The sequence below is a fragment of the Petaurus breviceps genome, unplaced genomic scaffold, assembly GCF_028583685.1.
Source record: "Petaurus breviceps papuanus isolate PSGF00001 unplaced genomic scaffold, PetGlider_PUasm1.0 175, whole genome shotgun sequence".
Lineage (NCBI taxonomy): Eukaryota > Metazoa > Chordata > Mammalia > Diprotodontia > Petauridae > Petaurus > Petaurus breviceps.
In genome coordinates this window covers 3,071,603-3,086,945 of record NW_027185764.1, presented here as the reverse complement: position 1 = coordinate 3,086,945, position 15,343 = coordinate 3,071,603, and the positions used below count along the sequence as shown (strand labels likewise).

Below are 15,343 nucleotides of genomic sequence, written 5' to 3'. Positions count from 1 at the left end.
TTGCCCAGGCCCAGGCCTCCTCCACACCACTTCATGCTGTCTCCACTCAGGCCACTATCAGCATATTCCTAACCCTCTCAACCTGGGACTCCGCATTTGAGATGCCATGGGCTGTTTGTTGTTGTTCAGCTCTTTCAGTTATGTCCAATTGTTCATGGCCCTATTTTGGGGTTTTCTTGGCAGAGATACTGGAGTGGTTTGCCATTTCCTTCTCCAGCTCATTTTATAGATGAGGAAATTGAGGTGGTGACTTACCCACGGTCACATAGCTAGTAAGTGTTTGAGGTCACATTGGAACTCAAAAAGATGATTCTTGCTGATTCCAGGCCTAGTGTTCTATCCATCTATCTGCCTTGAGCTTTCACCTACCCTTAGCCAAAACAAGGTCTTCAAGAACTTCCTGACCATCTCCACACCACATTGCTTCCCCTATGTCTCTCCCTTCCTTCATTTTCAGATCTCCTTTATGTACGGTCTTCTCCTATTAGAATGTAAGTTCCTACAGGATAGGGGCTGTCTTGCTTGCTTTGCATCTATAACCTCAATCAATGCTCAGTACAGAGAAAAAATAGAGTAGGGTGCCAAGTCCCTGAGTACAGAGAAAAAATGCTTAATGAATGTTTTTTCTCTCTGCTACTTTGCAAGATCTCATGCAAGTCACTTAAAATTTTTAAACACAGTTTCCTCAACTACAAAATGAGCATCAGATGACCACTAAGGGCACCCTTGTAGCTCTAATCCTGTGAATTTCTTTGGATTAAGACTCCTCAGGATTGTCACTAAGACTAAAAATGTCACCATGTTTCAGGTAACCTTGTTGTACACAGTGAGGCGTCAACCTTTCAGAAACACCAACAGTGATCACATTTCACCAAAAGGGAAATTGTGAGAGTTGGTATAGCCCATTAAAGTGGAAACAGCTTAGGTGTTTTCATTTGTATGACCTCAGGTAAGTCACTCAAGGTCTCTAAGCTCAGAGTTCCCTCCCTATCAAACAAGAACATAGGGCTGAGGTAGGAAAAGTATTTTGTACATCTTAAATCACTATTGTACCACAAGTTATTTGTTTTTGTTCAGTCCTTTTTCAGTCATGATCCTTTTGGGGGGGGGAGGGAGCTTCTTGGCAAAGACACTAGAGTACTTTGCCACTTCCTTCTCTAGCTCATTTTACAGATGAGAAAACTGAGGTAAACAGGGTTAAGTGACTTGCCTGGAGTCACAGAGTTAGTAAGTATCTGAGGCTGGATTTGAACCTAGGTCTTCCTGACTCCAGGCTTGGCACCCTACTCTATCCACTTCATCACCTAGCACAGGTAATTATTATAAAACCCTTAAAACTACCCAGAATACACCCAGCAATACTTGACTTTAGAGTGTTTTCAATCTTTGCACTCCAGACAAAGGGTGGGCATACAATCTTTGGACCTCTCCTCCCCTAGAAGTATGGGTCTGATCAGTTTACCTAAAATAGAATTAATGCTACTCCAAAAAAACTCTCCCAACTGAGATCAGTTTCTAGTTAGAAGTAGCCTGTGGGTACAGGTAGGGATAGGAAGATTTAGTTGATTAAAAGATTTGTTCTCCACAAATGGAAAATTCTCTTTCTCTTAGAAGGAATACAAAACCCCCAAGAAAGGCATCCCTCTCTAAGCACTCCTACAGATAATCAGGGAGGGCCAGCCTCCAGTAAGTTTCCAGGAGGTGATCCCTGGGTTAGAAAGGTAGTCTCCAAAACCTAACTCACTCTATAGGAGGAAGTTAGTTGGTATAATGGAATAAAGTGGTGAATTTGCAATTGGAAAGATCTGGGTTTGAATCTTGCCGTAATCATTTAATAACTGTGTAATCAGGGCGGCTAGGTGGCACAGTGAATAGAGCATCGGCCCTGGAGTCAGGAGGACTGGAGTTCAAATCTGACCTCAGACACTTGACACACTTACTAGCTGTGTGACTTTGGGCAAGTCACTTAACCCCAATTGCCCTCCAAAAAGCAAAAAAAAAAAAAATTAAAAAGGCTTAGATGTAGGCTGCTAAAGTACATGTAGATATCTCCTACATGTTGGGGCATTCCAGTTCCATGTAAACTGTTAGAGATGGTGCATGATTTTCTCTGCATAGATTCTGTATCTACTTACAGATGTATGGGTCATTTCCCCAGATTGGCACATAATTTGCTCGAGGGCAGAGAGGCAGAGATCTTTTGTTCTGTCTTTGAACAGTGCCCACTACATTCAAGGGGCTTAATAGATGCTTGGCAAATTGCCTATTGATCAATTTATCCAGTTCACTTTTCTATTTATGAACACAAAGGTCCTAACTCAATAGAATTAAGCACCACTGACGCTAACTAAACAAGGCTACTCAAAAAGTATTTATTTTCATATTAACAGTGACTGGATCCATCATTACAGTGTCTCTTTTTCAGGTGGGAGGGGGAGTAAAGAAAAAAAAAAGCATTTAAAAGACATGTGCACAGATTCTGAAAGCGACCAAACAGTCTTTGAAACTGTTTACCTTGAACCAAATCACTAAGAACTAGTCAACTTGGAAGCTCTCAGAGGGCAAAAGCTAGGTGCCCTAGTTCTTTTGTATAGTGAGTTTCCAGGATGGTAGAGTGGAAGCAAAATAGAGGCTTTTCAAAATTAACTTTAAAAAATCACCAATTCACACTGAACATCCCTTGTTATGTTATGCACGCTACCATCTTTAAATTTTACCTAGACCATGATAATATTTTTATTTAAAATAAACAATTTTACTTATTCCCAAACCCAAACAATTGATTAATTTATCACTGACATTAATCCACCAGCAAATTCCTTATGAAATGTCTTGCCCAAAGGCACAGAGATAGATAGACCCTGGGTTCTTTTTTTTTGCTTTTTGGAGGGGGGAATGCAGGGCAATTGGAGTTAAGTGACTTGCCCAAGGTCACCCAGCTAGTAAGTGTTAAGTGTCTGAGGCTGGACTTGAACTCCAGTTCTCCTGACGCCAGGGCTGATGCTCTATTCACTGCACCACCTAGCCACCCCTGAGACCTTGGGTTCTTATATGCTGTGCAAGAGGAGCTTACATTGGCTGGTGGGTTCTACCCAAGATGGAAAAGTCTGATGATGGATTTATCTGCCTTCAGATCAGTATAATGAAATTTGGAGAGGTTTGTCACCAGGAAGTTGGTAACCAGTTGATTAATGTTTTTTAGCCACAGTAATCATTGGTATTCATGATAATGAATTTATTAACCAAGGCATGGAGGTGGTTCCCATAGTGAAGAATCTTGATTTATGGTTAAATTAACCCCCAGAAAGAATCTGTAACTTACAGTTAATTCTTAACCCACTGGTGTGTGTGTGTGTGTGTGTGTGTGTGTGTAACTTTGTCTTCCTCTTATTCTACAGACAAGAAAAGAGAGGATGTAACAGCAAGCACCTCAGCATCCCCAGGGTAGCTGCCAACACAGGTTCTTAGATCTGCTTTGCTAAAGGAAAGCAACTCAAAATGGGTTAACAAGCTTACTTTAATCAGTCAAACATATATTGTTTACCTAGTTCAGGGGAAAAAGGTCAGCACCCGGAACTTCGGAGTATACAGACAGAATTATCAAGATAGAGAAACAGATCAAGCAGACAGGTTTCCAAACTGTCCAACCATTACATTCATACCAAATCATAGTTACCAGAGAGAGAAACATCAACATCTGGGTTTTTCAAAGCCGGGGGCTCTCAACAACGGCTTCCCAGAGTCTCATCTGATGAAATCACACAACACTTCTCAAAGTGAGCCCCAAAACAACTCCTCATATCAGGGCTTATATAGCCTTCTCCTGGCTCAGATAATGTAAAAACCTTCTTGACCCACTGCCCAATCAAAAAGTATCTCCGGAGAAACAAGCGTCCCACCACAGGCTCCAGGTGTACTTAAGCCTAGGGGCAGGGAAGATCTTAAAAATTTACATTCCCATTACAGAGGACAATCCTGAATAGGCAATATTCCTGTTCCAGTTGGGGTATAAGACAGGTACTACCTGTAATTCTACTAATCACATCTAAGTCATTAGACTGTAAAAGCTTCTTGAGGGCTTGGGGCAGTTTCTGCCTTTCTTTGTAACTCTCATGCTTAGCACAGTGGAACACATGGTAAGCCCTTAAAAAATGCCAAGGGCTGAAAAAGAACAGAAGCTATTGCTGCAGTTGCTGCAATAGGAGGGACAAATTGGACTGGCTAGGGTTACCATTAATTGAAACAGACAGGAAGTATCTCTCTGGCCACCGTTACTTTGCTTACAATGAAGTTAGAACATGGTTACCCAACTGCTCCCTTACCCAACTTTCATCCATCGGTTAAGAGCACTTTCAGAGGTTACATTTTCACCAATATTATACTAAGTGGTGTGCCTTTACAAAGGGTTAGCACAAAACTCAGCCTCCAAGAGCTATAAATCAAAGAGCTATAAAAAGCAAATAGAAAATGACAGCCATGGGAAGTGAGTGGACAAAGATGGCCCGTGCATCAGAGTAACTAAGGATTCTAAAATCTCTTTTAAGAGAACTTCTACTGCTTTTTTGATGTAAATAAAATATACGCGTTTTGGATTAAAAATACCCATGATTTGTATATGAGAGAAAATCTGACTGATTCATTCATCAATGGTAGTTTTTTGTCTTTTTTTTTTTTTAACCTAACCTGAGATTTCACCAGGGGCCTAAGAAACCTGTGGTATGGAAATTTCCTCAACCAAAGTAGATCCAACTTGTCTGTAATTTATATCATTTTTTTTTGGAGGAGAGAAGGCAGGGCAATTGAGATTAAGTGACTTGCCCAAGGTCACACAGATATTAAGTGTCAAGTGTCTGAGACTGAACTCAGGTCCTCCTGACTCCAGGGCTGGTGCTCTATTCACTGTGTCACCTAGCTGCCCCTATAATTTATATCTTAAGAGAGTTGCCTAGAGAACTGAGAAATACAAGTGACTTGCCCATGGCCATACAACTTGTATATGTCAACCTATCCACATTCATGCTTCAACTATAATAGACTAGCTAAAATGACAGCACCAAAAATAATAACTCTCAGGGGTAATAATACATAGGATGGTAGATGTAGAACTGGAAGGAACCTTGAGGTCATCTATTTCAACAATTTTGTTTCATAGATGAGGAAATGAGGCTCAGGCAAAGTGACTTGCCCAAGGTCACACAGGCAGTAATCAACAGACAGAAGCCAGAATCTGTAGCTTCAAATACAGAAGTCTTTCCAATGCAGCCTCACTGACTCTATTTTACTTGATTTTTTCCACCAAAAATGTAATTTAAGCAGAATTCTTTAGTTTTTATGACCTAATCATGAATGCTAGAATGATTTTTAAAATATAATTTTAGTTTTTTCTGATTTAACTTAAATTTCATTCTCTGCATTACACATCTTTATCATTAAATAATAACCAACAATATGAAGTATTTATGATGTTTTGCTTTCATCCATCAAGTCAATATGCATTAGGAAAAAAAAAAATAATGCAGGTCAGTCCACAGCAAGGCTTGAGACTCACAACTAAAAATTTTATCTTTGTGAAACTTGCTTAAATGGAACATTTCTTATAAAATTCATCTCCTGATATAATTTCTTCCATTACTTCTAAATCCCACTCTTTACATTAAATATTGAGATGAAGTTTGTAAAAAAAAAAAAGTCTTCTTGGATATCAAACCTTTGTCTGCTATACTCTGACATGCTAAACAAATTCACTTATTCCTACCCAGCATGCAGAATGCAAAAGGGGCTAAAAATTGTAAAAACTGCTGGTATGGGGGCGGCCAGGTAGCACAGCAAGTAAGAGCACTGGCTCCAGTGTCAGGATGACCTGGGGATTGAATCTGGGCTCAGACACTTATTACCCACCCAGAAACACCTGGCCATGTAACCTTGAGCAAGTTACTTAATCCCAATTGCTTTAAAAAAAAAACTGCTGGTATAGGAGTATTTTTACAGAAATGGGGAGGAGGGGACAGGGAAGATCCGGACTTCAGGTTTAGGTCTGGGATACATCTGATTTATCTAGTGCATACTGAAGACCTACTATATAAAAAGGCACTGTGCAAGAGGCCGTGCTAGGGGAATGGATGTGGTGGTGAGAAATATAAGTATTACCTCACCCCTGGCTCTGTGAGATTTTAACAGCTAGAAGGGAAGATAAGAAATGAACACAAACAACTCCAAGACAGAATGTGATAAGGCAGAAACAGTGCACAGGGCTAGGGGTGGGAACTGAAGTTGTGATCTCATTGACTGAGGTAATTCCCTAGACCAAAAGTAGGCAGGTATGGTTTCTGCAATTTATAGTCTTAGAAACTTGCAAGGGACATTAAAAGGTTAAGTGACTTCCTCAGGGTCACATATGTATGTATGAGAGGCTAGACTTAACCAAGACTTAGAGTACCTCCAAAGCTGGTTATTCTCCACAGAAGAAAAGAATGGAAAAAAGGAAGGAGGAAAGGAGGGAGGAAGGGATAGAGAACCAGGGAAAGAGGGAGTAAGCATTTTTAGTTGTTTTCAGTAGTGTGACTTTGTGAACCCATTTGGGGTTTTCTTAGCAACGACAGTGAAGTGGTGTGCAATGTCCTTCTTTTGCTCATTTTACAGATGAGGAAACTGAGGAAAACAGAATTAAGTGGCTTGCCCAGGGTCACCCGGCTAATAAGTGTCTAAAGCTAGATTTGAATTTAGGAAGACGAGTCTTCCTAATTCCAGGCTCTGCACTACTCTATGCACTGTACCACCTAGCACATTTATAAATGGCTCACAGACACTAGGCTAAGCACTAGTCATACAAATAAAAGTAAAAAGGAAGATAGTCCCTGCCCTCAAGGAGTTTGTAATCTACTTGGTGTTTGAGCAAGGTCCTGAAAGAATAAAACAACAACAAGCAAAAGGGGAGGGAGGGAGAGAAATGAAATCATGAGCAAAAGCAGAGGTGTAGTAAGATAGGAGACACAGAGAAAGACAAGTAATGGCGAAATGCTGTAAAGGTCTAGTTAGGGAAAGAACATGGAGGGCCCCAAAAGCTAAACTCCCAAGTTTGAGAAATATATTTAGGGATGGGGAACCTGCTGCCTCAAGGCCACATGTGGTCCTCTAGGTCCTCAAGTGCAGCCCTTTGACTGAATCCAAATTTCACCAAACATTCCCTTAATAAAAGGATTTGTTCTGTAAAACTTGGACTCAGTCAAAAGGCTGAACCCAAGGTGCATAACTGTCTACCTGTAACTGTCAAACTATAAAACTCTATGAAGAAGTTACTTGATATTTTTAAGCTGAGAATAACAAAATGATCAGAGCTATGTTTTAAGACACTAACTCTAGCAAGTGTGAAAGATGGATTAGGGAGCAGAAAAAACTGGGCAGACCATTTAGGAGTCTATTACAATAGTCCAGACAAGGAAGAAATGGGATCCTGAAGTAGGTGATAGCAGTGGGAATAGAAAGCAAGAGAATGAAATATTGATCCATGTTAGTAGGCTTTAATGGTAGGAGACAAATAGTGCCAATGTGAGTGAGTACAATGGCCAAAGTTTAAGAACTAGAGATTCCTAATCTATCATTAAAAAAAAGAGCTAAGTGGCTGACAGATCCTGTACCATGATAATAATCCCTTAAGCAAGTTAAAAAAAAAAAGATGTAACAGCCTTTTTTTTTCCTGACTCATACAGAAGGAACAGACACCATTACAGACATTACTTAAATTGTCTCGACACAGAAGAGCATTTGATCGATTTCCAGGACTTTCTTTTTTAAATAATTGCATTATTTTTGTTTGATAAGTTGCTCTCTCCTGGCAAATAAAAACCAAATATCCAATGACAAAATTTTATCTCTTCTCTAAAACACTTTCAAGTCCCACTGTTTCACTGTTAAGAGATAATGTGTGGTAGTGGAAAAGATGGGGGGATGGAGTCAAGATACCCATATATGTAACCCTAAGCAAGTAACTAAACTGATTCAGTCTGTAACCTCCTCCATAAAATGGATACGATTGTAGTAGTACTTGTCCTACCCTAGCTTACGGGATTGTCAGGAACAAATGCTTTGTAAAGCAGAAAATTTGAAATCAACCCAGTCTTTGGTCAAAATAATAAAGTCTACATCAGTCTTCTTTTAACATGGCCTTCCTATCAACAATTACTTCACAGTTTCAGGAATTCATCTATGCCATCACTATTCCCTCCTCTGAAGCCTCAATTTCCCCATTGCCTACCTGGATGCTGCTCATGAATTGCCATGGATAAAAAAATATCATTACCTGTCTGAAGTAGGCTGGCCCTGGGACAACCAGCAGATTTGGAGTCCTTTGCCAAGCCCATATGCAAAGCATTTCCAACGTGGTAGACCATAACAGGACAAATGCATAGCTTTCTAGGACCTGAGGTCACCTCCACCCACCAGGAGCACAGGGTTTAGATTCAGTAAGGTCTATCCAAATTTAAATCCCAAGAAACTTGTAAAAACATCGGCAACCAATAATTTTTAGAAGAGAGGCAGCTTGACTTAGCAGTTTATGGGGGGAAGGTCTCCAAGACACTGGTTCATTTGTCACAGACATGCCGTGTGACCCTGGGCAAATCATTTAACTTCTCAGTGACAGACTAAAAGTTTCAGAAAAACTGCCTGTATATGTATACATACACATTACACATTGGTAAATGAAATCTCCTCACCAGAAGTACTGGCATTCACCAATTAAATCACAAGTATAGTAAAAGAATTTTTTTTTCAAATAAAAGGGATTTGGGGTATTCTTATTTCCCATTTTTTTTAAAGTAGGAAAGCTACCCATGTTTGAAAACACTATAAATTTAGGGAGAAAATACAATAATGAAGGATGTGTAAAATAAAATCAAAATCCTTGAAATTCCTGAACATACCAATAGAAAAAAATGTATCCTAAACTTTGATGACATTTTTATTAAAGTTCAGTCACTCGGAATTGCATAAATCCCCCAAATTAAGAATTCCTACTTTCTTGGTCATTCATTAGTATCCCACTGAAACACACCAGATTCAGAAAGCAGCTGTCCCTTTCTTCCTCCATGCAAAGGACACAAAACCCTTCAGTAGCGATGATAAGAGTTTGCTAATGAATAAGGACTATCTGCCAAGGTGCTTGTGGAGGCATCTCTCCCTTCTTTCAGAAATTCTCCACTCGGGATAGCAGGCTCCTCCTCTCCAAACGGACGGGCCAGAAGTATCCTCTTTCCCCCCATATTCACCCTGATGTCTTTATTGCGTATATATAAAAGTGACAGCTTCGAGCGGTAATGGCCAAAGCTGCGGGAATTCTTCCGGCCTTAAAGCATTAGGCCGCTGCAGTTTTGCTAAAAGCTTTCCAAAAATGAATCCAAGATCAATTGAGTGTATTTGCTCTTCCTTCCGGAGAAGTCCCCAAGGACTCTGCACTTACCTCACCTCACCCCACCCACCGTGCACTTCCCACTTTTAGGTCCGTCATGACTCTTGACAATGACACAACCCAAAAAAAAAGGAAGTATCTTTAAAAGTCGTTTGGAGAACGTTTTTAAAGCTATAATCAATCGATTGACTTTCTCTTACCAGACACCCCTCCAAGAACGCTGCAAAGTTGCTAGTCTGTGCACCCACACCCAATCTCAAAACTGTGGTGTCATCAAAAAAAAAAAAAATCCTATCATTTCTTGAACTTAAATGTCATCGACTACCGTCCAAAATGGATCGATCTTAAAAGAGAAGGCTCGGGCCAAGCAAGCCCCCTACCCCAGCAGCAGCGCAAGGAAGCAGAGGTGGCCTGGCAGGGGAGGACGAGAAGGGGGACCAGGGTCGAGCCTCTCCCTTACCTGGCTTGACTGGCTTAGGTGGCGGCTTCGACATCTCTCCTGCTGGGGCGGCTAATCCGAAAGACCGGGGAGCGAGTAGACAAAAGTACTGCGCTCCCTGCTCTGCAAAGTTTTGGTCTGGTGCCTCGGCCGATTTCTTCCTCCGTCCGTCCGAGATTGGCCGAGCCCACCCCTCCTCGAAAGAGAAAAAGACTTGAAGGGTGGTTTCCTCCAAGTTGTTCTCAGAGTCCCGAACGCACGGTAAGGGAGAGCTTGGTCAATGAGGAAGTGAACGCTACATCAGCAAAAGCTAATTGGTTCGCGAGCCCCGAGCCCTCCAGCTGCAGCAGCAGCAAATGCACACAGCAGAGATGCGGAAGCGGCCGCGGCGGCTGCAACAGCCCAGCCCCAAGCCGAGCCCAGGCGGGATGGAAAGGGCCCGGGAGAGAGCACGCGAGCGAGCGAGAGCGCAGGCACGGGCGGCGCGCGCCTCGCGCGCAGCACCAAAGCGCGGAACCGATCCCGGGCCCGGAGCGCGCGCCTCGCCGCCTGCTGAGGCCCCGCCCCCAGGCCGGAGCAGGACCTGGCTGGACTCTGGGCTGCCTGCGGCCTGTGCATCGCGGCGGCCGGCGGAGGGTGCCGGGTCCCCCAGGCTTTCCGCGTCCTGCTTGCGAGGCTCTGAGCCGATCGCACGGCCTGACGGTCTGCACTGAAAGCTGCTCGTGCCCTCTGGAGCTGCAGGGGCGAAGTGGTGCCTACCTGGGACTGCGGAACGCTCCGGCGCCCAGGTGAGTACCCGATCAGTGCGGCGCTGCCAGCGCGGCGCCCCGCGGCGTCCTCTCGCGGGTGCTCTATTTGCAGGAGGCTTGGCAGTCGCGCTGCACCCATTTCGGGGTGCCTCGGCAAAGGGTGGCGCGAAGGACCTTCTTCGGGAGGGTTTGATAATGGCGCACTTTTCGAAGCGAATGTTGTTGTCACCCTGAATATTCCACTGGGAGGCTGCCACCTGGCGTGGGCAATAGAGGAGGCATGAAAACCTGGACACTTCGTGGGCAAGTCACTTAACTTCTTAGTGACCAAGCAACTCTCCTAAGTGCAAAATGCCGAGTAGCCCTTCTTCGTTACTTCCCAGAGAAATGAGATCATGGTTCCCCTCTTCTGTCACCACCACCCCTCTCTGTAAAATAAGTAAATAATTATCTAGTCCTCTTATGTAGACCTGATGTCGGGGGGGAATAAACTTCCTAATAATATAAAAGCTACCTAGGAATTGGACTGGTTCTGTTGCTAATAAGCTTCTCCCTGGAAGTATTCCGGCAACTGGTTATACGTGTTGTGGAGAGGATTACTTTTCAATTGTGGGTTGGACTAGATTGCTTCTGCGACTTTAAACGTCATGGACACAGATTTAGAGCTGAAAGCTACCTCAGAGGCCATTTAGTCCAGCCTTTTGATTTTGCATGTGAGGAAACTGACTTGCCCAAGGTCACTTAAGTAGTAAGCATCAGAGTTCCAGTTTTCCTCCAAGTCCTCTGACTTCAGTTGGTGTCCTTTCCATTACATTATTATTAGCTCCCAAAAGGTAGAATATCAGTAACTCCTGACTGGAATGCTTTCTTTCCCATTTCTATAAAATTTTCACGAGTATAATCTTCAAATGAACTGAGAACATCTTTGTTGAAGGTGTGAGGAGGGGACAGGCTTTCCCAAATTCTATGTAAACTGCGTTTTTACAGTCACATTTGATTGAACAGTATGGAGAATAAAATATCCCAATATGCTTCTTTGTTGGGGAGGAACAAAATTGAAAATTCTGCTCCAGTGAAGTGCTTCTGTACATAAATAAAATTTGTACAAAATTCCTTGAAACATCTAACAAGAGAGGCATTAACATTAGATTAATATCAAGTAAGTCAGAAAACAGGCAGACATTCTCACCCAACGTGTTTGCCAGTATTGTGAATACAGGGTTCAAATGGAAGGGCCATTCCCAATGGATGAAGAAGTCTTCTAAAAATCACCCATTTGCAGGTGTCATTCTGCTGAATACATCAAGCCTTACAACATTTTGCAGACCTCCTTCCCCCACCCCAGCCAGATCCATAATCACCTCTGAAGTTTGGGTCTAACTATCCACACAATTTTTTTTTATAAGTGGATGAAGCACACCTTGTTCAGAAGAAGCCGACTATTTGGACGGATGGTCCATATTGCTGAATATTGTTGTTGTTTGCCCTTTATTCTTGAAGAGGACCATGACATCAGGAAAACGAGGCCTTGATGTGCAAGTGAATTGGAGTTAAGTGAGGGAGGGCTTTGCAAGGTCACTAGCCTCACTTTCTCCTCTGGAGCCATGTGGGTCCAGTGGCAAGATATAGATCAGGAAAACTGGAGATCCCACACCGCCACCCCCAGCCTTGGGAGTATTGGGATTTGTTAATGAGCCAGACCTAGAACTGAATAGAAGGAAGGAAATGGGGTAGATTGCCTTTGGAAAAATTGTGTAGTGCTTTTAATGACCCCAAGCTTCTCTCAGAAAAAAAAAAAAGGCCCATCATTTTTACTCCAATATTCTTTTTTATCTGAGAAATAGCCCTCCAATATTAGTATTTATACAGTTGTACTTTGCTTGAATTGAAAATGTATTAAAGTTAAGATATCCTGTAACACCTATGCAAATAGAGGATGGGGAATGACCACATAGGCAAAAGATAGGGGGAGGGAGAGTGGACCTGTGGCAGGTAGAGAGCTGAAGTTAAATTTTCCCCACAAATTGAGTGAGTGAGCAGTGGCAAGTTCTGTTGTAAAAAATGTCCACCACAAAAATGTCAACAAAATCATGTGTTCACTATGTGCTGAGCTTATAACATCCTTATTAATTTTTTTATAAATACACTTTAAATGAGATGTGGAGAAGTTGAAGCAGGATGTAAGAATAATAAGGACAATTAAAAGGGCAAATAGGTCTTATGAATACAGTTTAAAACAGTTGTTATTGTTTTAGTCTAGAGAAGGGAAAGCTTAGATGTGGCTTTGAAGTATAGGGTTTTGTTTTTTTAACATAGGAGTGCTGAGCAGGTATTTCCCATGCCTTTGGAAGACAAAACAAGTGGAAATTGACTTAAATGAAAATGACAAAAATTGTGATTAGATGATAGGGAAGAAGCAAATTGACTATTACAGTAATAAAACCCTAGAATGGCTCCTGAGAGGTTGAGTTATCTTGGATATATTAAAGGATGAAGTACAGAAAGGTATTTTTTCAGTGCCATCTATTTGCAAGGTATTGTTAGGTGATGTGAGAAATAAAAAGAGTATGAGATACCCACAATTTATTTCCTAAATCTTTTCAAACTTCCCATGATTCTGTCAGCTGAAAACCTTTACTCATCTTTCACTGAATTTTTTTTAAATCATTTGCTGAAAGCTCACTCTTTTATTCTCTTCATCCCGTATCACCCAGACACTTTCTGCCACTATCTCCTCCTTCACTCTTGTCTCATATGAAGAGGTGTCCCTTCCCCTTGGCCAGCCTAATTCTAGGTGTGCAAGTGATCCCATTCCCTAAATCCCTAAAGCAGATCGCTCCCTCTGTCATACCAGTTGTCTCATTTATCTTTATTCTCTCCCTGTTTACTGCCTGCTTATAAACATCCTCATATTATCCCATCATCAAAAAACTGTCACTAGATCCATCCATCCCCACTGTCATCCCTTATATCTCCTTCCTTTTTTTTAACATTCCAACTTTTTATTTTTAACTAAATTTTGAGTTCCAAATTTTCTCCCTCCTCCTCTCCCCTCCCACATCCTTCCACATCCACTGAGAAGACAAGTAATGTCATATTAATTATACATGTGAAATCATGCAAAACATTTCCACATTAGCTATATATATATATATATATATATATATATATATGTATTTTTTTTTAAGCAATCAGGGTTAAGTAACTTGCTCAAGGTTACATGGCCAGTTATTTCTGGGTGTGGTGCTAAGTATCGGAACCCGGATTTGATCCCCAGGTCATCCCGACACTGGAGCTGGTGCTCTTACTTGCTGAGCCACCTGGCCACCCCAAGCTACATTTTTTAAAAAAAGAAAAGCAAGAAAAATAAGGGGAGAAAATTATACTTCAATTTGTACTCAGAATTCATTGGTTCTCTCTCTGGAGGTGGATGGCATTTTTTCATCATAAGTCCTTTGGAACTATCTTTGATCATTGTATTGTTCAGAGTACCAAGTCTTTCCTAACTGATCATTACAACATTGCTGTTATTGTGCACGATGATTTATCACTTCATCTTTCCTCTGTTCATATAGTTCTTCCCATGTCTTTCTGAAATCACCCTCCTTAGCATTTCATATAGCATAATTATGTTCCATCACAATCATCTGCCACAACTTATTCAGCCTTTCCCCAACTGATGGGCATCCCCTCCATTTCCAAGTTTTTGCCACTACCAGAGGAGCTGCCACACATATTTTTGTACATACAGTTCCTTTTCCTTTTTTCTTTCATCTCTTTGGGATACAGACCTAGTAGTAGTATTACTAGGTCAAAGAATATAGACAATTTTTTAGCCATTTGGACATAATTCCAAATTGTTCTCCAGAATGGTGGACCAGTTTACCATACATTAATATACCTGTTTTTCCCTCATCCCCTCCAGCATTTGTAATTTTTAATAGGTGTGATGGCACCTCTGATGGTACAATGTGACTATAAGTCATGGAATACCACGTATAGTCTCTGAAGAATTCAAATTGCAGGTCACCCAAAAGGCAATGAGGAGGCCCAGCTGAGTGTGAGTAGATTGCAAGGTACCTCCATTGCTGCCATCAGAGGTATGTGTGACTGAAACAGAAGGTGGACATGGGGAGAGCAACAATTACAGCTCCTGCACTATTGGTATCTGTGCAGAATCAGGAGACCAAGAGGAAGACCTTCGAGATGTCTCCCCAGGGAGAATTCATGGGAGGACATAGACAGGAGTCATCCAGGATGAGAAGCTGTGGATGGCTTGGGATATACTCGAATGAAGAAGCACCCATGGTGAAAGGGTAGCTGATTGAGTCATCAAAATATTGAAGCAAGTCTTATAACTTTGTTAAAAAGAAATGAAATAGGGGCGGCTAGGTGGCACAGTGACCTGAGTTCAAATCCAGCCTCAGACCATTAACATGTACTAGCTGTGTGACTTTGAGCGAGTCACTTAACCCCAATTGCCTTGCCTTTCCCCCTCTCAAAAAAATAAAAATAAAAGAGAGCAAAATGAAATAAGGTTGACAGTCAACCAAGATTTGTTTAGTGCTTACTATGTGCCTGGCATTGTACTAAGCACTAGGGATACAAAGAAATAGAAAAACTGCCCCTGTGCTCAAGAAGGCAGTAGTCTTCATGTAAAAATACCTAACATAGCAAGTTGAAAGAAGGTAATCTCAGAGTAGTGAGGCACTAGCAGCTGAGAACACTGGAAAAGGCCTCAGGCTTAAGGTG

At 41.8% G+C, this 15,343-nt stretch overlaps 2 protein-coding genes across 2 annotated transcripts in view; one reads left to right on the top strand and one right to left on the bottom strand.

Annotated features, from left to right (window-relative positions):
- Positions 1 to 10,893, bottom strand: part of OSTF1 (osteoclast stimulating factor 1) — a gene marked incomplete at its 5' end in the record, with an annotated part of 68,199 nt that extends 57,306 nt beyond the window's left edge. The window contains one exon of the mRNA XM_069085344.1: positions 10,602 to 10,893. Coding sequence (XP_068941445.1) covers positions 10,602 to 10,893 — 292 coding nt within the window. The remainder of the gene's footprint in view (positions 1 to 10,601) is intronic.
- The window catches only part of NMRK1 (nicotinamide riboside kinase 1), a 31,733-nt gene continuing 26,881 nt past the window's right edge, over positions 10,492 to 15,343 (top strand). Inside the window, exon 1 of the mRNA XM_069084609.1 lies at positions 10,492 to 10,630. The gene's annotated coding sequence lies outside the window, so the exon portion shown is untranslated. The remainder of the gene's footprint in view (positions 10,631 to 15,343) is intronic.